Source organism: Dasypus novemcinctus, chromosome 21, assembly GCF_030445035.2.
Source record: "Dasypus novemcinctus isolate mDasNov1 chromosome 21, mDasNov1.1.hap2, whole genome shotgun sequence".
NCBI classification, from domain to species: Eukaryota; Metazoa; Chordata; class Mammalia; order Cingulata; family Dasypodidae; genus Dasypus; species Dasypus novemcinctus.
Window position 1 is genome coordinate 28078335 of NC_080693.1, and position 21897 is coordinate 28100231.

At 59.2% G+C, this 21897-nt stretch overlaps 1 protein-coding gene across 1 annotated transcript; it reads right to left on the reverse strand.

Moving 5' to 3' along the window:
- Positions 1-861: 861 nt before the first annotated feature.
- SMTNL2 (smoothelin like 2) lies at positions 862-20686 on the reverse strand. Its single transcript, XM_071210384.1, is given in 10 exon segments — positions 862-1836; positions 7824-7891; positions 7893-7928; positions 7931-7978; positions 8334-8508; positions 9385-9560; positions 10538-10617; positions 11111-11346; positions 11786-11889; positions 20181-20686. Coding segments are annotated over 10 exon segments (1443 nt in total). The 5' UTR covers positions 20574-20686; the 3' UTR covers positions 862-1709.
- Between the last annotated feature and the right edge of the window lie 1211 nt (positions 20687-21897).

Consider the following 21897-nt stretch of genomic DNA (forward strand, 5'->3'; position numbering starts at 1 on the left):
TTCTCAGTAACATACAGGCTGGCTTTTTATAGAGCCCTTGTGTTCCCAAATTGGCCTTCAGTTTGAAACCCTAAGCTTCAGTATGAAAAACGACCCAGGCGCTGTGTCTCTGCTAATAATAGGGCTCACCTCCCCGAGCCTCCAAGAGAAAAGAGAGCCGGCACCAGGGTGGTTCCAACAACGGAAGAATCCAAACAATCGAAGGGGACCGCGGCCCGAGCAGACAAATCTGCCGAGATGCCTGCTCACCCACCCGGCAAGCCCCGCCGTGCTCCCCCAGGCTTTTCTGCCATCCCCCCAAAATCCACATACAAGGCACGCTCATGTGACTCCAAGAAGGCATGCAGGGGCTGGTGGTCAGGGCCCACTGCATGCGACAAAAGCACATATTAGCTCCTTCAAGGGAAAGTTTAGAAGTTCATGGCTAAAATCCAGCCCAACTACAAAATGATTCTTGAATAAGAATAAGCTCATGGCTGTGGCTTGATACGATCTGCTATTTTCTATGAAGACCCCACCACCAAACTGCCATGAACACAGACCTCCTTCATGGGTTTCCTGCAAGTGCGGGTCACCCCAAAACCTGCTGCCTTGGGCCACTGTTTATCGCAGATACGTAAGTCAGCACCCAGGGCACCAGGGGTAGCTTTCTGTGTATGCTCTTTCCAAAGAATGGAGATTGGGCGCTTGAGAGGCAAATGCTAAGACAGCAAATGTCATTTCCAACTTTCTAGACAAGTGATTTAAGTACAGAAACAGTTGGGCGGGGCGGGGATTTTCAGTAGATTTTCGATGGGGATGCGTGCAAAATCCCTTATTCACAGGCTCCATCTCTCCCAAACAGAAATAACGAACCCCAGGTGAAGTTCAGCACATCTTTTTTATGTATAAACAGTCACCATTACAGAAGGAGTTCTTTCCTTTTTATAAATATCTGCAGCAGATCCTCTTTAAAAAAAAAAAAAAAAAAAAAAAGACGTGGATTAAAACTACCTCTCAGCACAAAGAGCCTGTCCTTCCCCAAAAGTGTTAACTTCCCAAGAGCCTATTCTTAGCCGGACACTTGTGGGGCCTCCCGGGAAGGACAGGGGCAACTCGGGACCAAGGCAAGAGCCTGCCCATCTCCCCAGAGAGTGGAGGTGACTTGAAGGTCATCTCTTGCCCAGGACCTGGGAGTGATTAAACTGTTTCTCTCCAAGACTTTGGTCTTCTTTGTCAAGCTGCTGATTAAGCGGTCTGTTTCCTGGCAGTGGCCCAGAGGGAGGGAGGAAAGAAACCTACAATAGCGTGAGGAAGTAAAAAACCCTGGGTATTTTGATAAAAAACACTTGGTAATCAACCTAACCCTGCAAAGCCAATGTATCATATTCACCAGAGGGAGAATGGTGATTTAGCATCCTGGAATCTACAAAGACAAGCGTTTTTTCAAGAAGATAATTACTTAGCACCAATTTCTCTCTCTCTCTCTCCGGCCCTTTTTCCTTTTCCTTCCAGCCCTTGGCTGTGAGCAGCGCGGCCGGCGCCCAGCTCAGCATACGTTTACTCAGTCACAGCCGCGCACGCCGCGGGGCCAGTAACACACCGCAGAGCCAACAGCTCGCCAGCCCCCAAACGCAGATCTCCCCCGGTTCATCCTGCCTTGGGAGAAACGAGCGGCCCCTGCGGTCTCCTCCAGGGGCAGCGCTTCAGCTATCCAGGGCCACTGGGCTTTACTCAAAGCGGCGTAGGTGGTTGTACAGCGACTGGACGTAGGTAAAGACACACATGGGGTCCGGCTTGCGGCCCATCACCATCATATCCTCCACTTCGATGAGGCGCTCGCAGCTGGCCAGTTTCCTGAAACACAGAGGCCCCCATCAGAATGATGCTCCCAGCAGCCTGCCGGCCCCAGGGCCCTTCCGCGGCCCTCTCTCACCACCCCCAAAGCGGGACTCAGCCACCCCCATGCCGACCAGCAGGAACTTAAGTCTTCCAAGCTATACGGCCTCCAAGTAAGCCTGGTGGGTCCCCTGGAGCCACTTAGTCTAAGGCAGTGTTTTTCAAACTTCCCTATCCATGACCCACCTGTAGGATTCACATTTTTAAAAACATACTTATACTTTAAACAAAATTAAAGTTAAAGAAATGCATTCTGCTAGCAGATGGGAAATCATCAGCACAAACCTGAAAATATGAACTAAAGGAGGCAGGAAGCTGAGCACAGTCAAGCCACACCGCACTGAGCATCTCAGCCCTGAATCTTGGGATAACAGCCGGTCTCTAGAATTTTACCCAGTGCTCCCCGTCCTCTGCCGCTTTGCTCCCATCATGCTTGGTCCCCAGGGGCCCAGCGTAGCTGGTCTGACATTATCAGGCAGAACAGAAAGGGCACAAGAGATTGCACTGGCCCAAGAGCGTCGGTGTCAGTGTGCACATCTATAGTTCCAGAGCACCCAGGCTTTCTATCCTTCCTCCCACATCAGTGAGTGCGTCACTGTCAGAGTGGATCACAGGCAGAAGGGCCCACTTTGGAATCTAAGTTGCTGCGTACAAATCCCAGCCCTGCCAATCACTTTGAAGGGTTTTCTGTGCCCATTTCCTCGTCAGAAAATCGGAATACTGCCTCCGTTTCCCCACCCATCGGGCTTGTGGGGAGGATGTGCATTTGCGTGCCTGTACCCCAGAGAGCACAGTGGGGGGGGGGGCTCAGTGAGCAGTTCACGGGCTCCTTTGGCCCACCCAGGGGCTAGGAGCCAGGCGATTGTGATTCAAGCAGCACCTTCTACCCGGACATGGAGGTAGACCAAGTCCCAGCGGCTACCTGGCCAGCATGCCACAGAGACAAAGCCTGTGACACGACCCCAGGTCCTGCTCCTTGGGGCTGGCCAGGTGCCAGGCCTATCAGAAACCAAATGTCGCAGCCACATGGAGACACCCGTCCCAGATCCTATCGCCACCTCCCCTGCGAGGGAATCCACTGGCTCTGTGGGGAGATACGTGGGCTTGGCCCGATGAGCCGGCACCCTCCCTCGCCAGGGCAGGGCTCGGAGTCAGTGAAATCGGTGACCTGACGAGGGCAGGTGAGCAAAGGAACTTGGTGGAGGGTGAAGGGTTGAATATCTGAGTACTTACAGGAGGCCAGGGACCTGAGCTCACCTCGCTGAGCTATCACTTAGCACCTGTGCCCTCCACCTCACCTGCAGCGCAGGGAGAACGCCTTCTCTGCCCCCCGCCCAGGCCTGCTGTACAGAGGATCCCGAGGTGCGTGGTCCCTGCGGTTAACGAGCCACTAACCTATGCCCAGGCTGTCACCACTGGCAGCTCAGCGTCCCCAGATTAAGGAAGACAACAATAGAATCCTAAAACATCAACCTTGAAAGAGAACTTAAATGCCACCCTGTCCCAATGCCCCATCAGAAGAACCAGTCACCTCTCTCAAGTCTACCTCGGCTTGCTCACCTCTGGGGACGAGACCTGATTTCTTTCAAGGACAGTTCAAATCCCTCCGCAGATGGATGGGGGACATGAGAAAGTTTTTTCCTTATGTTTCTGATGCCTTTTTGTCTCTTGGAGCTTTCTCCCTAGTGGTTCCAGAAGGCTGTTCTCAGTCTAGTATTTTCTCTACCAAAGAGCACTTCAAATGTTTGAAGAACCTTCACAGCCATGTCTTTCCCTGAAGCTAAAGATCTCTGTGCCTTGACTGTCCACCCAAAGGCTACCTGAGACCTTGCCCTCTGAACCGGTTCAGGTTCTTTCTAGTTCTCTGCACAGGGGCTTCCAGAACCGCTGGCATTTTCCAACCTGTGCAGAAGAGAGTGACCTTGACTGCCTTCTTCATTCTAAAGACTGTGTTCACCCTCCCGTTCATGACACCCTCCAGCGCAAGACAGCAGGTCTTTGAGATCAGGAGTCAGGAGAGGAGCTACGGGCGTAGCCTGGCATCACCCTGAACCCAGACAGGAGGTTGCGGGCAAGGCACTGGCTTCCCCAGCAAGCAACCAAGGCACCGAGCCGCAGCCCATGCCGGCTCTCGTTTCCTGTGCTTGGAGAGCCCACCTGCCCCATTGTTACATTTCAGCTGAGCAGGTTCAAGCATGGAGGATCCTGAGGAGGGGGTGTCCCAGCCTGTAGCCTGCAGCCCCCACCATCTCCCAGTTCCCTCTTCTGTCCCAGCTCTGCCCTGTCCTCACTTCTTCCCTCCAACAAGTAGAGCGGCTTCCCTCTCTCTGAGGCCGTGGCACCCCGCGCCTGCCCAGGGGTGCCCCTGCCCCAGTATCACGGTGTTTTTTCCTACAGAGAATGCTCTCCCTTGGCCACATGCTCTGCTGGCTACAACAGCCATGGCGAGACGCCTAGAAGCTACAGGCACAGGTTGAACTGAACTTGGGAGACAGGATGTGAGAAAAAGAAAATGACGATCACTCGCTGACTTTTATAGAAATAGTCACATCTCAAAATAGTAGAGGCCCAATTTTTCTTGAGACTGCTTTTGCAAAAATGATACAAACTTGTTCTAAATAATTCCAACAACATGGAAAAGCCAGAGAAGAAAGTACAAATCACTTTGCATGTCACTGCACAGAAAGAACCACATTTACCTACTACCCTTCTTAAATGAATTTACTTAAACCCCATCTTTTTTTTAGGAGGGGGGAGAGGTCTAAAAGATTTCCACATTGTGATCTTCAGCTACCCCACTGTAGCTGTAAGGGGGTTGGAAGAGGTATGGGGGGTTGCTATTTTTTTAAGCCTTCTCTAAAGGTGACTGGATGCCAGGGCCTGGAATATGCTCTCTTGTCTGCTTTTAGACAGAGACACATGGGCACTACAAATAGCCTGGAAGCTTCCACGGCTGGGCCGTAACCCGAGAGCAGGGCACATTCTCCGCAGGGCAAGTGGGGCCTCCCCGTGTCCCCTGCCTGTGGGCGGAAGGGGAGGGAGGGCGCATTCCATAAAAGGGGCTGGTCCTCCGCCTTCCAGCACAGAACACCTGTCAGGCAAGGGGAGCTCGGTTTGCTGTTAGATTAGGCCAAAGGGAATCTGTGGGGCCATAAATTATTGGGGGGAGGGGCAGGACAAACCGCTCTCACCCCACAGGCTCCTGAAACAATCGCTGGGCTTTTCCAGCACTTGGTCATGTAAGGGTCTGAAGACGTTTCCTTCCTGAGGCAAGGTGGACTCCTGGTTTGGGCTCCGGGCCCCTCCTTTCCCTTCCAATGGCTGTGCCTTCACTGGACCCCAGGCTCCGTGCACCCCACAACGGCAGCAGCCTGCCTGCTTCCCAAGCTGCCGTGCTTGGCTCTGTCCCGCTGCCCGCGTGGCCTCTGATGGCTCCCGGCAGCCCCACGTGTCTGCTTTGCCTTTGCTGGCAGGCCTAAGAAAGGATCCATTAAAGATGCTAACAGCCAGTATCCTCAAGCAGGTGCCCTGAGCTTGTTTCAAGCTTTTCTCAAAACTGTCCAAGAAGCTAGGTGAACCAAGCTGCTGGACTCCCCCCCTGGGGGCCCTCGGCAGGCCGGCCATCTTCCCAGCCCTCCTTCCCACTAACCTTTGAGATAACCCATCTGCGTCCTGGAGAGGCACCTTCCACAGACTCAGAGCAAGCTCCCCCCACAGGCCTGCCGTGGACGCCCCCTCCCTGCCCCCTCGAGGCGGCAGGAAAGCTGGCATTCATCTCGGCAGCCCCATCAGACCAACCACCCTCCCTGCCAGGAGCAAGGCTCAGGCATTGGGAGCCAGGGCCAAGTTTTCTACCCCGCGGTTGGCTCTGGGGAGGACGGAGGCAAAACCTGGGACCCGCCCCCCACCAACCTCCCCCCCCAGTAGGGAATAGAAGAAACATCTGTCTGGAGTCTGGAGGCTCTGTGATCTCAAACCTGGTGCTGGGAAAGCGCGGCCTTGGGGCGCTTAGGCGCTGTGTGCCAGGGGAAGCTGTGTGCCCTGAGAGCCAGGGTGCAGGGCCACCGGCCCGGGGCCCAGGGTCTCATGCTCCCTGCCCCTGCCCAGCTTGGCCCAGGGCTGAGGGCTGCCAGGGCCAGAGAGGGCTCCACCCGGCCCACTGGACAAACCCAGGGAAGGAGTCTGAAAGTGCAAAGTGGCCTGGCCCCCTGGAGTGGGTCTCAGGGAGCCTGCGTCAGCGCCCCAGCCCCGCTTTTCTCCCTGATTTCTGGGCCGCGAGCAGCTGGGCCTCCTCTTGGCGGTCCACCCCCTCCCTAGCATCATGCCGTTCAACTTGGCTCTGCTTCACCAGTGTCGGGATCCAGTTGCATAACACACTCCGTTCAAAGCTGTTTCTGCAATTAGGATGACAGCTAATCCCCAGCAGCCAAGAGAGAGAAGGCTTTTTAAAGTATACAAGGAGTTCTTATGACCCCGAGGGGGCTGAGAATTCGAGCGAACATCCAAGACAACGCAAGAGGCGATACCGATATTCAGAAAATCCAGGCGCCAACTCAGTTCTGCCCCCAGAGCTAGGACTGCTGCTCCAGAGAGGGGGCTGCCCCAGCTCAAGTCAGGATTGCAATAGGTCCCCTAACCTGCTGGCTCCCACTCCCTCGCTGGCCAGGCTTGGGGCCCCGGCACGGGGGCTGGGGTTGGGGTGGAGGTGGTTAGGCTGGGGGGTGGAGCGAGGGCTCCTTCAGCTCAGCAGGCCTGCGAGGAAGCCCCCTGGACGCAGGCCCTGGGAACCCAGACGAGAAACGAGCATGGTTAGCTGGACTCGGATCCACGGAGGCTCGGCCAAGGCCCAAGGTGGAGGCAGGAAGAGAAGGAGCCGTTCCCTCTGGGAAACCCCGCTTGGGCAAGGCCTGGCTCCTCTGACCTTTCCCCCTTACTTCGAGCGTTAGGCCGCCCTGAAACCACCCATCTCTCTCTACCCTGCTCTCTGCGCCGGGAGGGCCGCGGTGGGCCACCGCGGCAAGCTCCCATGCCCTCCGTCCTCTGCCCAGGTGCAATGGGCAGCACTGGCAGGAGGGCAGTGGGGAGAGGGAGGTCGGGGTGTTCTGCTCGCAGCTCCCTTCCTTGCCTGTAACACCCACTTCCCAGAACCCCAGCTCCTGTTAGAGGGCACCCTCCACGTGCCTCTTCTCCCCAGTTCCGGAGACTTCAGGCTGCGGGCTGGAAACCACTCCCCAGCGCACGCCGCGCCAGCCCGCAGGCACCGCACTGCCCTTGCTGGTTTCCCTGGCTCCGGCCCAGGCCTTTATTAAACACTCCTCAGTTACCCATTTTGAACGTGCCACCTGCTCCCTGCCAGGACCTGACAGGCAGACCCCGCTCTGCCAAGCCTCCTCTCAACACCAACGGGAGGCTCCAGGGGCTGCCCATCAAATCCAAAAAGGCTTCCCAAGCGCGTCAGGGGTCCCAGAATCACACCCCGCCCCCACACTTCTTCACCCTGGGAGTAGGACTTTTAAAAAGAAGGTCTTTTCGTATGAAACACTAGAACAATATTTAGGAAAACGAAGCTTACGTACTACAGAATTCTTTGCCGTGTGCCCCGACCAGATTTTACCCCATTTCCTGCTGCCGAGCAGCTGCGGCTTGTCCAGACAACTGGGGCTCTCCAACAGACCCAGGAGGACAGACTCAGCATTTCTGGGAGCACCGATCCCCCCAGCCCGCACCATCCCGTCCGTGCTGGGCCTGCAGGCTGCCCACCAGAGGCCGAGCAACCAGCAGAGGGCCGAATTCCAGGAGCAGAAACCCCTGCTCCCCCAGTGGGTACCCCCCACCCCCAGGCCTGTCTCCCCACCCGCCCAGGAGTTAGACAGTCCGCATGGCCCCAGGGCAGCTGGCTCATACACTGGGCTGGGGCAGCGGCTCCCGGACGCCCCTGGACTTACTCGGCCATGGTAAAGGCCAGCTCGAAGTTCTTCTGCCGCTGCGTGGGGCTCAGGGCGCTGTAGTCGAGAGGCATCGGGGAAGAAGGAGTGCACCAGGGCGCAGAAGGGCCCATGCCATCGCTCCAGCTGGAGGAGAAGTTCTGCAGGTCCACGTGCTGCAGGCAAGGCTCCATCAGAGCGTGGCGCACCGGGACGGGCCCCGGACGCGGCAAGTCCACCCCACAAGAGGCCGTCCTCGGGGCCCCACCCCCACCCACCTCTGCAAAAAGCTGCCCTTGCCCAAGATGCATCAACTAGCCTGCCGGATCTGGATAAGGATCCAGGAATTCCGATGCAAATGTCGCGGGCAGCTGGGGTACCAACTCAGAGGGCACCTGCCCTCTGGCTCCTATCCCCTCCCCCAGCCGCTGGGGCTCTCGCTCCGGCCAGGGGAATAGGGGCGTGGACACCACTGGCCCGAGTCTCCGGCCGGGAGTCCCAGCGGCCACGCGGCCGGCTCCTGTGGCTCACCTGGTAGCCGAGGGTCTTGCTGCGGCACCACTCGAGCAGGATCTGCTTGATGCTGCTGGCGCTGGCCACCCCAAAACTCTGCGACCGCTTCAGCTTCGCCCGGCCTCGCCTTTCCCCCTGCGGGGAGAGGGCAGGCCTGCGTGGGGACTGCGGGGGGCTGCCCCACCGCCGCCATCTCCTCCAACACATCCCAGGGGAGCCGCTCCGTTGCCTGTGCCCCCTGGCACCACCTGGACCGCACACCCATGCCCACAGCACTGGTCGCCCACTCCCCCCTTTGGGGGTCCCTGGCAGGACGAACCTGTCCCCTCCAGCCCTCTAGGTCCCCTATTTTTCACACCAGGAAATCGGGGGGTCACTCGGAAATCCTGGCCCGCCTCTCTCTGCGTGGAACACCTCCCCCTTCTCTCTGTCCCACCTCCCCGCTGGAGCTTCCCTGGTTGCCCTATTCTAGTCCGAAGGGACACTTTCCTCCTCTGGGCCCCGAGGACCTCCCTACTGGCCCGGGTGAGGCTGGCTGGGGTGAGCGAGGACACCTCAGGGAGCGGAGCCTGCCAGGTCGTCTCCATCACCATGCAGCACGCTGCTGAGCGAGCAGGCCCGGGTGAGCGTGCAAGGCCTGAGGAGCCCCCACCTCTCAGGGCCGGGGGTCCTGAGGCCTGGCAGTGGGCCGGGGGCGCTGGAGTCCTGCTGGTGCCTGGGCAGCTCCGAGGGGACACCTCTGCCATCCCTGGGCAGGGGCCACCCCACGCTGGAATCCCAACCCACTGCTCTTCTGGTCTCCCCCCGTCAAGCCAGAAACTAAAGGCGTGAGGGTGGCCAGGGGGCGTCCGGCTGCAGGAGACGGGGTGCCCGAGGAATGGGGGGAGAGTGGAGGGGCTTGCCCTCAAGGTCACGGTTTGGGGAAGGGGCCCCTGGGAATAGGACTGGCCAGGCCTGGCCCACCTGACCCCAGCCTGGGTCGGGGTCTGCTCTGGGCGGGATGAGGGACCGGGTCTGGGGGGCAAGCTCCGTACTTGCCAGCTGTATCCTGCTCGCCACTTCTCAAAACAATGCCTTCCGGGCCTGTGCGCCCGAGGTGCGGGGCAGCGTCTGCGACCTCACCAGCTCCCGGCGGCGCTCCCCTTGGTGAGGGGCCTGGGTCGCCGACGGCGGCGGCTGCGGGGACAGGGGCGACTGGGGTGGCGTCGCCAGAGGTGGGCTGAGGAAGAAGCACGTCGTCAGGGACTCGGCCCGCCACCGCTAGCCCACAGGGCCCACGGCCGCCCTCCCCCTCCCCCCCCCCCCCCCCCCCCCCCCCCCCCCCCCCCGCGCTGGGCCGCGCCGCCCACGCCTCCCCGTGAAAGTGTGAATGAGGCCCCCCGTGGAAGTGGAAAGGGCAGCGGGGGACTGGGACCAGCAGAAGGGACCAGCACGTGGGCCGCGCCCCCAACCGGTTCGGCAGGTTTTCTGAACTGAGCTGACCGGAAAGAGCGGGCCCAGCTCAGGGGTGGGGAGTGGGCCCCCTCTCTGGACAGACTCACCCCTTGGCAGGTGTCGAGGCCCGGGGTGGACAGGACACCTTCCTCGGGCAGGACGTGTCCCCAGGGCCAGCCCCCCAGGGCCAGGCCTCCCTCCCCCACCACCACCAGATAAGACCCCCTTTTGTTCCCTCCCCTCCCCCACCCTCCAGCCACCCCTCTGCCCCTGGAAAAGTTTGCCAGGAAGTTACAATTCTTCTTTTATTAAAAGGAAAGAAAAGTCGCCCCCACCTCGTGGAGGAGGCTCCTATCACAGGGAAACCCCTGCTGACCGGCCCAGGCCTGGGGCGCCTCCAGGTACTTCCTCCTCGATGGGCAGGAAGGAGCCAGCCTCACAGGGGCCGGACACCCTCCTCTCCTCCTTCCTCCCACCGGCCTGAGATACTCCCTCTGACCTTTGGACAGATGTGCTTTGTAGGATCCTTAGAGAAATCAGTCATATTTTTCCAAACAAAACTCCCCTAGTCCTCGGTGCCTCATTTCTCCCTGCCACACCCCACCCGCCAATCTCGCTCTCCTTGGTTCTCTGCAGGTCCAGCCCCCAGGCTGGAGGAGGCACCCACCCGAGGTAGGAGGGAAGCACCTAGGGAGTCCCTCTGCAGCCGGCCAGGGCCAAAGCCACAGCAAAGCAACCCCACCCATCAGGGAGCACGGGCTCAGCCCGGCCCTGGGGGGCCAACTCACCTGTCCTTCCCTCCTGCCTGCCATCACTGCCCCCAAGCCACAGCTTGAGAGAGGCCTAGAGAAAGAGGAATTCTTCTCTGCTGGACAAAGGGAGGGAGAGAGAAAACCAACCCCGTCTCAGGGAGGGCCTGCCCTGCCCACTGACCCAGGCCCACTCCCACCAGCAGGAGCCCCTGGAGCAGGTGGGCCTCGGGAAGCAGAGCGCAAAGGCCTAGAGAGGCTGCCAGGCCTTCCACTCTGCCGTCCAGGGCCCCTGAGCCCACCCCAGGGCTCCTCATTTTAGAAGCGCATGGAGCAGCACCCCAGGACTTACCACTGAGGCCTGACCACCGTAGGGGATGGGGGGGCAGTGTAAGAGGCCACCTTGTAACCCCAACCTCCACTGTACTAAAAGCCATTGTCACCTCCCTGTGGACGACACTATTTCCGGCCCCTCAGATGGCGCAAAACAGCCTAAGGGAAGTGGCGGCTTGCCCAAGGCCGAGATGATGGTCAGATCCTCCCCAGCCTGCTCCTCTCCTCCCCCCTCCAGGTGGGGTCAGCCCCCAGTCCCCACTCTCCAGCTCCTACCACTCAGGCTGGCAGTCCAGGGAGTGGTGGCCTCACTGGGGCTCGAGCTGAGGCCCCCCAGAATGGCAGCAGACGTGGGCGAGAGAGCAGCAGCCGATGTCTCCCCAGAGAACCTCTCGGAGATGCGGGTGACGGCAGTGACTGGCTGGTGGGGCAGCCGCAAGGAGAGGCTCATGGGGCGAGGCTTGGGGGGGCTCTGGTGCCGGGAAGGTTTGGGGTGGCCTCAGGGAGGCCATCGCCTGGGCCTGGAATATGTGACAGGGGGAGGAGTGGTCAGCCATGGCCTCAGACCCACCAGGAAGGCTCCAGCCTCTCCCACCCCGCCTTCCATCTCCTCCAGGGAGGCCTCCCTGACTCCCCCTCCCGGGTTGTTTTGCTGCTCCAATCAGCATCGCTCCTCCAACTTCCCATCGAAACCGGCCTCAATAAATACTAGTCGGCTGGTCAGTCCACCCTGCACCCTACTCAGTGATTCGGCAATTCCTCAGCCTTTGCTTGCATTCCTCCAGAAACGGAGCAGCTCACCCCCTTCCAAGATCTCCCATTTCCCTCTGTTTAAAAAAGGCTTTACTTTACACCGAATGGGCTGTTCTGGCAGCCTCTCGGCCCTTTGGGGTTCAGGCTCAGGTTGATCTGTCCCTCCAGACCAGAGACAGCCTGGCACGGATGCACAGCCACCCGCCCTCGGCCCTACCTGCCCCGGGCTGGTGCCCATTCTCAAGGATGACCGAGTCTGAGGTCCTTCTCATCTCCAGCTCACCAGCTTCCTCCTGCTCCACACTCTGCAGAGATACAGACACCCCTGAGGCCCAGGTCAGTGAGGTCCAGCTGCCTATCCCCCAAAATCACTCCCCAAAGCCCCTCCTGCTTCTGTCAGGGCAAAGGTCACTCACATTAGAGAGATGGGAAAACAGCCCCAGCGAGGTACAGCGATGGGCCAGGGCACACAGACAGACCTGGGGCAGCCCAGCCCCAGCAAAATGGGCCCCTGCCCTCCTGTGAGGCAAACTCCTCCAGTGGGCTCATCCTAGAGCCCCAAAAAGCTGGGGACAAACATCCAGACTGAGGGCTCCTCAGGAGCGTGCCAGGCTGCCCCACCCCTGCCCCCCGGCTGGACCAGATGACGGGGCACCAGGAGTTGGGAGAGCATGGCCTGTCCCAGCTGGGAGCAGCAGGAACCCAAGGTCCTTCTGAGCCAATGGTGGGGCTGTGGCACCCCTCACGCTGAGGTCTCTTCAGGGGAGGAAGGGGCACAAGGTCTACTCAGAGGTCCAGCGTGCAGGGGCCTGGCGGGGCTGGCGGGGACTGGGGGGTGGGCAGAGAGAGTTAAGACCAAGAGCCAGCGGTGAGGCCTGGGACCCTGGCCATGCTGCTTCCTGCTCATGCCCCCCTCTGGGCCAGTTTCCCCATTTGAGAAAATGGAGCAGGCTATGCAGGTGCCACTTGAGCACCTATCAAGACTAAGGCCCGGGGAGGGGGTGGAGCTCAGTGGTGAGCCCCTACTTCCATGTATAAGGTCTGGGGTTCAATCTCTGGTACCTCCAAAAAAAAAAAAAAAACAGACTCAGGCCCCTTTCCCAGACATGCCATGTATGCCACACTGCTTCTGCAGATGCCACTAGCCCTGTTTTACAGATGGGACCTGAAGCCTCCGAGAGCGGGCCAGTGCTAATCCAAGGTTGTACGGAGAGAAACTGCCTGGATTGGGGCCAGGATGGAAGTTTCTTCGACCTTGTCCTGCACTGGTCACAGGAGAGGGGTGTAGGGACTCCAAGTGTCCAGAGGGCAACTACCCGACAAACGGGGTTAGAGACAGACCAGACCCCTACTGGGGGCCACAGAGAGTGACCTGGGAAGCTGGTGGGCCTCTCCCCAGGAACCTCCAGGCTAGGCCCCTTGTCCACGAGGTTTCCAGACGCACAATCCCATCCCCAGACGGCTCAGCTCCTCTTGCAACCATAGCGGGAGGGAGCCACCCCACCACAGAGGGAATAAGGCTAGTGGGGGGGGGGACATGAACAGATGGTGCCGGCCCTGTGGCGGTGCCTAGGAGATATCCAGCCTGGGTGGCGCAGGGAGGCCTTTCCAGAGGCAGGGATGCCCGAGCCAAGTCCAGAGGCAGCCAGGTGGACAAGGAGGGGAGCTTTTCCCAGCAGAGCACCTCATGTCTGCAGGAGAAAGGCATCAAGGCTCAGGGCATTCTGATCACGCACGACTCGGGCACAGGGGCCTGGCTGGAGAAGCACCGCATGGCAGCCCCAGGTGCCAGCTCCCAGGGCTTGGACCTGACTTCTTGGACCAGAAAGAGCTGAAGGGCTTCAGATCTGTGGCTTAGAAATAGCCTTCAGATGCCAGCAAAAGACTGGCCCGGAAATGAGAGGCCAGAGGCAGTGGGGAGTGCAGATGGGGTAGGCCAAGGGCAAGAAGGACCCACAAGCTTTGGAAGAGAAAGGAATCCATGGGGAGAGAGTGGATGTGAAGGAGGGAAGGAGGTCCAGCCTCTTCCAAACCGAGGCTTCAGACCTGAGTGACCGGGGATGGAGTAGCAGGGCAGGAGCAGCTCTGGGGGAAAACAAGGATTTCCATTTGGCACATGACAAGGTCAGGAGGCAGGTGCATGAGTGAGTCTGAAGTTGAAGAGAAAGGGGGCGAGAGATGGCAGCCCAGCAGCCTAGCATCCAGACGCCTCCCGGAAGCTCAGCACACCAAGAGCTACTGGGGGCTTCGGGAGACCTGGAGCAGGGTACCGAGGAGAGACCCCACATTCAAGGAACAGGAGCAGAAAGGCGTCTGTGGAGGAGACCAAGGCTGCCCAGGCAGGGCAGCCGGAGAGGTAGAAGACAGCTGAGAAAGCCAGGGAGGAAGGTCTACCAAGAAGATAGGTATTGGACATTTCCTCACTGCGTGCGCCTGCTTGTATTTGACAGCCAGCGATGGCGGCTACCAAGCTGCTGCTCTGTGCTGTGACCTATGGACCAAAATTAGATCAATGACCTTCCGCAGATGTTTTGCAAAGGAGTCATTACAGGTAGTCCAGGAAATAATGCAATGATATTGTTCCTTATAAGTAATATGTACTTTTGGTTTTTTTAATGTTTTTTTAGGTACTGGGGCCAGGGATCGAGCCCCAGACCTTGTATGTGGGAAGCCGCACTGGCTCCCCCAAGTTGGTTTTTTGCTTGTTTGTTTTTTAGAGGCACTAGGGACCGAATCCAGGACTTCACATGCGGGAAGCAGGCGTTCCGCTGCTTGAGCCACACCAGCTCCCCCAAAAGGTACTTTTTAAAGTCTACAATAAAAACAAAAACAAACAAAAGTCTACAATCATGCCTAGGGAAACACCATATCATCACTAGATACTTTATTTTCCCCATGTGTATACAGGTTTTTATTTAGCAATGTTCTTCAGATCTCCATATTAAATCCCTAAAGAAAAAAAATAAAAGCGAAGGTAGGTGTATTAGCAGTGTCCAAAGTAGCTGGAGGTGAAGGAAAGGAGGGTTTGGGTAAGATCATTTTTGGGACACTGGAATTGTCCTGCATGACAATGCAGTGACGGATACAGGTCGTTATATATTTTGTCATAACCTACATGCGGGGCAGAGTGCAAACTGTAATGTAAACTGTAGCCCATGGTTAGCAGCAATGCTTCAATGTGTTCATCAGTTGTAACAAACGTAGTACACTAATGAAAATTGTTGTTAATGTGGGAAAGTATAAGATGGGGAGGGAAGGGGGCATATGGGAATCCCTTATATTTTTTTATGTAACATTTATATAATCTAAACCTTCTTTAAAAATAAAAATAAAAATACATAAATGAATAAAAATAAAAAGGGGCTACTGGGTTTAGCCAAAAAAAATCCACTGGTGATGGTTACAGGGCTGAAGCAGAGGCCTGGTGGGGACAGATGACCTGGGGGTAGGGTTCAGAGAGAAGTGAAGATGGCACTGGATCTGGAAAAGCCTGAGCAAGGGACTCTAGTCCTGAGGGGTGAAGAGATAGCGGGGAAGAGGTGAGCGGACCATCAGCAGGATGGGGCCCCTGGAGAGGTGAGAGAGGAGGCAGACCCCTCAATTTCTAATTCAGGAGGATGGACGATGGTGGGGCCAGGAACACGGGGAAGCACATGAGGTGCTGCTGGGCACCCCAGCGGGGCAGGGCACCCCTAGAAAACTCAGTGGCTAACTTGGAAGCCAACTCAGCTGGGGAAGGAGAACCAGCCAGTCCATCCTGAACTCCAGCCCCCACCCATCTCCAGGACCGGCTCTGCTCTGGGGTCCTCCATGCCCCCCGACCCACCCCACTCTGGTCCAACAGGTTCCACAGGTCCAGGCAAGGGCCTGAAGGGACCGTCTGATGGCGAAACCACTTCCCAAGAATGTGGGTCTTCGGGGGCCCCCAGAGATGCCTGTCCCTGCACGTCATAGGCACCCCACCCCCACGACACCCCAGGGCATCACAATCAGAAGGAAAATCAGTTCTAGACCAGCCAGACTCCTGCCAAGGGGTCTCCAGCACAGGGAGGAGAGGATGGGGCTGGGAAAAGCCAGACTGCAGTTGGGGAGTGGGGCCGAGCCCTAACTCCCAGATCCCCCTGGCCCTCACTCCTCCATCAGGCAAAGGGCCCTGCCCACACTCAGGCCCACCCAGGCAAAGGAGCAGGGGCTATTCAGAGACCACCGAACAGCCCACCATCTCGCACATGGGAAACCGAGCCCCCGGGGTGAGGAGGGGGTGCTCCTGGAGTCACACTAAAGGCAGCGGCAGAATTGGGGTTGGGGCCCGGGGTCCCTCTCCTGGCCCAGGGCTGTGTCCACAGAGCGTGGTGGCCTTTCAGAGGGCAGAGAGGACAACCCAGGACTGGCCAGGGCAAGCCCAGCCCACTCCAGACATGCCTTAGCCAGATGGGAGGGGGAGGAAGGGTAACCTTTCCCAAAATCTGGGTGCAGTGCTGGCTGGGATGGAGTCGAGGACTTCTCCTGGTCTCCAAGACTACCCGTGGGGGCCTCTGCTATGCGCTCCCAATGGGCTACGGACTTGGGTGGGGGGAGGCCTCTGGGTGCTGGAGGGGGTAGAAATAATTGGAAAGCCCCAGGGAAGGGGGACACTCTTGGAGCTGGGTCTGACACCCCTGAGAGTCCCCAGAATCCTCTGGGTGTTTTAAGAAGGGGGAGGCGGGAAGCAGATGTGGCTCAGGCGGCTGAGCGCCTGCCTCCCAAGTGGGAGGTCCCGGGTTCAGCTTCTGATGCCTCCTAAAACAAAAAACATACAACAAGCAAATCAAATGATAAAAACAACTCTTTGCTTTTAATTTCCAATCTGTCACAGACTGATTATTTTATAAAATACAACCAAAATAAAAATAACTTGAAAGATGAGATTATAAGGGAGGAAAGAAAAAAAACCCAACTCAGCGGGGCCGATGTGGCTCAGTGGTTGAGCCCTGGCTTCCCACATACGAGGTCCCGGGTTCAATTCCTGGCCCCCGGTATCTAGAAAAAAAAAGGGGGAGGCTTCCCACTGGGGGGCCCAGGCCTGAGAACATGAGCGGGACAGGCAAGGGATGAGATACGTCTGATTTCAGGGATTCCCAGAGACGAGACACTCTCCCTGGGGAAGTTTCTCATCATTGTGAGAGGGGGTAGGAGTATTCCAGGGCTCCGCAGCTCTGCCTGACCTCCCGCAGGCTCCTGCGCTGGGCACAAGGGAACCCACGCGTGTGCCCAGCGCAGCCCACGTGTGTACAGAACCCCAACCCTGAGAAGCTCACCACGGCTGCCCAGCCCTCTCCACTCACCCCACAGTCCTCAAGGGCCGACTCTAACTTCTCCCAAAAGCAGTGAACTCGCTTATCACACAGTGTGTTTGGGAAAGGAAAGCAGATAAGGCGGGTCTGGTTTCTCTCAGGGTCCACCCAACAAGCCGCTCCAGGCTGTTGTCAGTTCCTGAGACTCAACTGCCCGGGCCAGGAAGATGCTTCCAGAGAAAAGCTCTGGCCCGCCCTTGGGCTGCCGCTGTCCACTGCAGGCCCGTAGTCGGCTCCCCTCTCCCCGCCAGACCCCAGTCATGGCCCTGGGGACGCTTTGTGAACCCAATACTTATAATCAAGGGCGTGCTCAGCACCAGAGGCCAATCCTCTCCATTTAGATACAGGGAAACTGAGGCCCAGCTGCAAGGAGAAGCAGCCAAGGCCTCCGTTTGCTCCAGAAGCCGCCCCGGCTGGCCTCAGGGTCTGACCTGCAAGGAGGCCTTCCCGCTGCCCCGCCTCTCGCTACTGCGCTAGCCTCCCCCTCCTCCCTCCACTCAAGTCCCCCCCCCCCCCCCCCCCCCCCGGTGACCTAGCAGGGTCAAGGTCTGTGCCCTCAGAAGCGGTTTACCCCATCACCCCTTCCTGGGCTGAGTTCAGGGCACAATGACATACTGAGTCCAACCAAGCCCTGTCGTCCCCAATTGGGAACATTGGGAAGTAAGAGGGTCTAGACAAGCCTAATTCCCATTGCCCACATCACGGGGGCAGTGTCACGGCAGCCTCAGGGATGCCTGCCCGCAGCCCCAGGAGCGTACCTGCCGCGGGTGCCAGCGCACCAGGAGGAGACCCTCCCACCCAGAGCCCACTGCAACACAGACGCGGGAGGATGATGCTGGGAAGCAGCAGCCCTGACACCAGCTGTGACTCTGTCCATCACCCACGCTCCAGTCTTGCCTCTGAGCCCTGATTCCTTATTCTTGACCAACCCAGTCACAGGCTGCGGCTCACAGCACCAGCTGGAAGCGGGGTCAGCAGATCCCTCACTACACCGCCCCTCCAGAGAGGGGGAGCCGTGGGGACAGTGCTTCTGGAATCAGGCAGGGGGTGCTGCTTCAGGCCCCGGAGGCTGCAGCACCTCTGACCCATCCTCCATCCCCAATCCTGCTGGACCCCAACCCCACAACCTGCTCTCCAACCAGAGTCACCCTCCTCATTCCCCACCGCCTTCTGCATCCCTGCTGACCCCAACCGCTTCCTCCAGGAGGGCTCCCTTTTCTGTACTCGAAGTGCGGGGTGTCCAGGGCCTCCCTGCTCTCTGGCAGCGCCTTGGCCTGATTTTCTTTCCTTCAGATTCCTCTGCCCAGAGCTCCCGCCTCATCCTCTGCTTCAGCAGGTGCCCCTGAAGGCCTCGCCCACTCTACCACTTCAATTACCACCTTGGCCACCAGATCCATGGGTCCATCCACTCTGGGACATCTCCACCTAAATGTCCCACAGGCCCCTTGTGCTCAACATGACCCAAACCTAACCCAGCATCCCTGCCAGGTCTGTGCCCCAGGAGCACCCAAGCTGGGCTCCTTTCTGCGTCCTGTCCCACATCTTACCACATCCTGCTGACCCCCTCCCCCAAACCACGCTCCACCGCCACCACCCCAGCTCAATCCCATCCCCTCTCCCAGGCCACCACATTAGTTCCAGCCTATCAGTCCTGAGGGATCTTGTCAATCACACGGAGGACCCCGTGCCTCCCCTGCCCAGGTCCCTTTTACCCACCAGCCCCCAAACCAAGAGGACCAGCCCACTGCAGATGAAAGGCCAATTCCTATTGAGAAAAGTTCTGTGACTGGAGGAAATACTCCCAAGTATGTCCTGGTGTGTATATATATGTATGTGTAAATATGTCTGTATATATGTGACTCCTGAGATTATTTTTCTTAAACTCGGGCAGCTATTTCCATGAGCGAGCGTTCAAATAAAACCTCACACACAACCACTGACACCTAGTTTATGAGGCAGTGTGAGCTCCCAGCAGTGATTTTATTCTACGGTCATGTAGTGGGTAGTACACACAAGACAGAATTAAGTACATCCATATTTCCAGACAGTTCTCAGCCCCAGGGCAACACTCAACTTCTCTGCGCAGGGCTCAGGGGACCGTCACAGCTCACCCCTCCACTCTCAAACACATCAGGCCCCACTCCGGCCAGTGGAGGTTGCAGCCTCCCCCCACCAGCACCCCAATCTCCCACCAGCACACAGACTGCCTTGGCTACCCATTGGGAATGCACTGCCCACGTCTGGTACCTGGTACATTTGCAGCCTGGAGCCGTGGCTGCCCACCAGATTGGTACTGCTCAGTCTGTGTCTTCCCCCCTCCCCACCTCCAGGTGCAAGACCATAACACAAGCCCCTCATCCTGGCCCCCTGAGGTCCAGCCAAGCCCTCAGCATATCCGCATACCTGATGCATGGGACCAAGGAGAGGCAGCAGGTGCAAACTACTCAAATCCAGATCCTGGAAACCCAACCCCAGAGCACATGCCTCCTCCGGGTGGAAAATCCCACCTAAGGGCCACTGCACACACACTAGAAACATTCTAATCCGGACCTGCCACTCCAGGAGACCCACGGTCAGGGCAGCGGCAGCCCCCACCCCACCCCCAGCCCCCTCCGTGTGGGCCTCTGGCCAGGCACTGACCCCAGGAATCAGGAGACCGCTCAAGGCCGCCCTCGCCCTCCTTCCCTTCACACTCTCTCGCCCCTCCCCCCGCGACGCAAGGTTCCCAGACCCGGCCGCTGGGCTGCGCCCCCACCAGACTGTCCTCCCGCCGGGTCCCCCCACGGGGTCCGAGTTCCCTCTCTGGGTTAATCAATAACCCGAGCCGTCAGGCCTCAGTGAAGCGGCAACGCGGGGGGCGCGTGAGTGGAGGTGAGGAGAGGTGCTGATTCCTCCCGCACCCCCACGGCGCTGAGCCGTCAGGGGCCGCACCTCAGCGCTCAAGCCCTTAGAGTCCTGGGACAGAAGGGGGACGGAGACAGAACGCGGGCCAGACAGGGCCCGGCTCCAAAGACTGGAGGGGGCCCGAAACAGGTGCAGCGAGAAGGATAAAACTCCGCTTCCGGGTCCTCTCCAACTCCGGAAAGGTGGCGGGACCCCCATCACCAAGTCCCGGCGGCCTGATGTGGCGCCGCCCCCAGCCAAACAAACGCGCGCGGGCGCACGCACTCTGGGTGGAGCGGCGGCCCCGACGCGCCGACCTCGGCTAGCCCGGCGCACGCGCACATGCACACTCGCCGGGCGCAGCGCTGCTTAAGGCTCACCTGGCCGCGGCCGGAGAGCGAGAAGGTGGCGTGGCTGGCGAAGCGTGCGGTGCCCAGGCGGGGCGCGCGGTCTGGGATCGCGGGCGGGGGACTAGGCGTGCCAGGCGTACCGGCCGCCGGGGACAGCCCAGTCGCCAAGCCCAGCGCCTCCACCTGGCGCGTCAAGCGCTCGAGCTGGGCCTGCAGCCGCTGGTTGTCGCGCTGCAGATCGGCTACGGTGCGCGCCAACGGGCCCGCCAGACGCAGCGCCTCGGCCACGCGCCGCTCCACGCCGCGCTGCAGCCCCTGCATGTCCTCGTGCAGCGCGCGCACCGCGCCCTCCAGTGCTGCCTCGTAGCGGCCCAGCGCCTCGCGCACCGGGCTCGCATCGTCCGTGTCGGGGGCCGGCTCCATGGCCGAGCAGGACGCCCTGGTCTGAGAGCGGGGCAGGTCGGGAGAGGATCCGCGCTCCGCAGCCCTGTGCCGCGACTGGCCGCCCCCTGGCAGCCCCAGGCTGAGTGCGCCCGAGGGGCGGCAGGAGCGGCGGCCGGAGGGGCGGGAGGAGGGCGTGGCGGGGCCCGCGCGCCCCGGGACTGGGCGCCGCGCGGGGGGCGGGGCCTCGGGGGCGGGGCCGGGGCTCGCTCCCGCTCCGCTCGGGGACACTCCCGCCCCTGGGGACCCGCGGCATCGTGCGGGGGAGGGTCGCGGAGACGCCGAGGGAGAAGAGCTCGCCCCACCTCTCCTCTCCCGGGATGCGGAGCCTCGGGGGAAGTGCGGAGCCCGAGCCTCCTCTGACCCGGGAGGAGTGGCCTGTGACCCGGGGGAGAGGCTGCGGGCCCACCGGAAGGAGGCCCTGGCCTCCAAGTGGACTTTACTTTAAAGGCCAGTGCCTATGGGCGAAGGAGTGGGATGAGGGGGGTGGGGGGTATATGGGGACCTCATATTTTTTGAATGCAACATTTAAAAAATAAATAAATAAATAAAGGCCAGTGCCGCGCGATGTGCATTCCAATGGCACTCTCACCTAGGAGCCCAGGTCGTAGAGGGGGTGGGGACTCCCCAACTCCAGGAGACCTGAGAGGAGCAGCAGCCCCCAGCCCTGCTGCCTTTCCCCTCCCCCAGTCCTGGTACTGCCCTCCCCACGCTGTGGGGGGCTTTCAGGTGCATAGACTCACCTGCGGGACCCCCGCCTGGAACTTCTGCACCTCTTGTAAGACCTCCCTGTCTCTGCAAGTCTGTGCTCTCCCTTGGCAGCCCCACTCTGCTTAGCAAGATCTGTCTGCTTTTCTGACCAGTAGTGAGGTTCCAGGATCGCCAAGGGATCCCTGTTAGGTGAGGACAGGCAGGGAGGAAAGGGTGCGCTTGAGGGAGTCTCCAAGTCCTGGGGTGGGCAGCTTTGGGACTAATCACCCTCCTGCCCCCAACAGTCTGTCTCTGGCCTCAAGCACCTTCATGCCTTCTCATTGCTCCTTTCATGCCTGAAATACTCCTCCCTTCCAACCCCACTGCACATTGCAAGAAAAGGGAAGAATGGAGACAGTTGTTTTAGGGTGGTGGGATGATGGGAAAAGATATGCTGAATTTTCTTGCAGGTTGTTCAATTGATTTAAAATAAAAATGGGAGCATCCCATCCTTTGTGCAAAAACCTTTTGCTGCGTAACTTTCTCTGCCCCAGGCCTGGCCTGCCTGGAAGGAGGGCCCATGGCTCGGCAAGTGACCTGCAGGCATGAAAGGTCT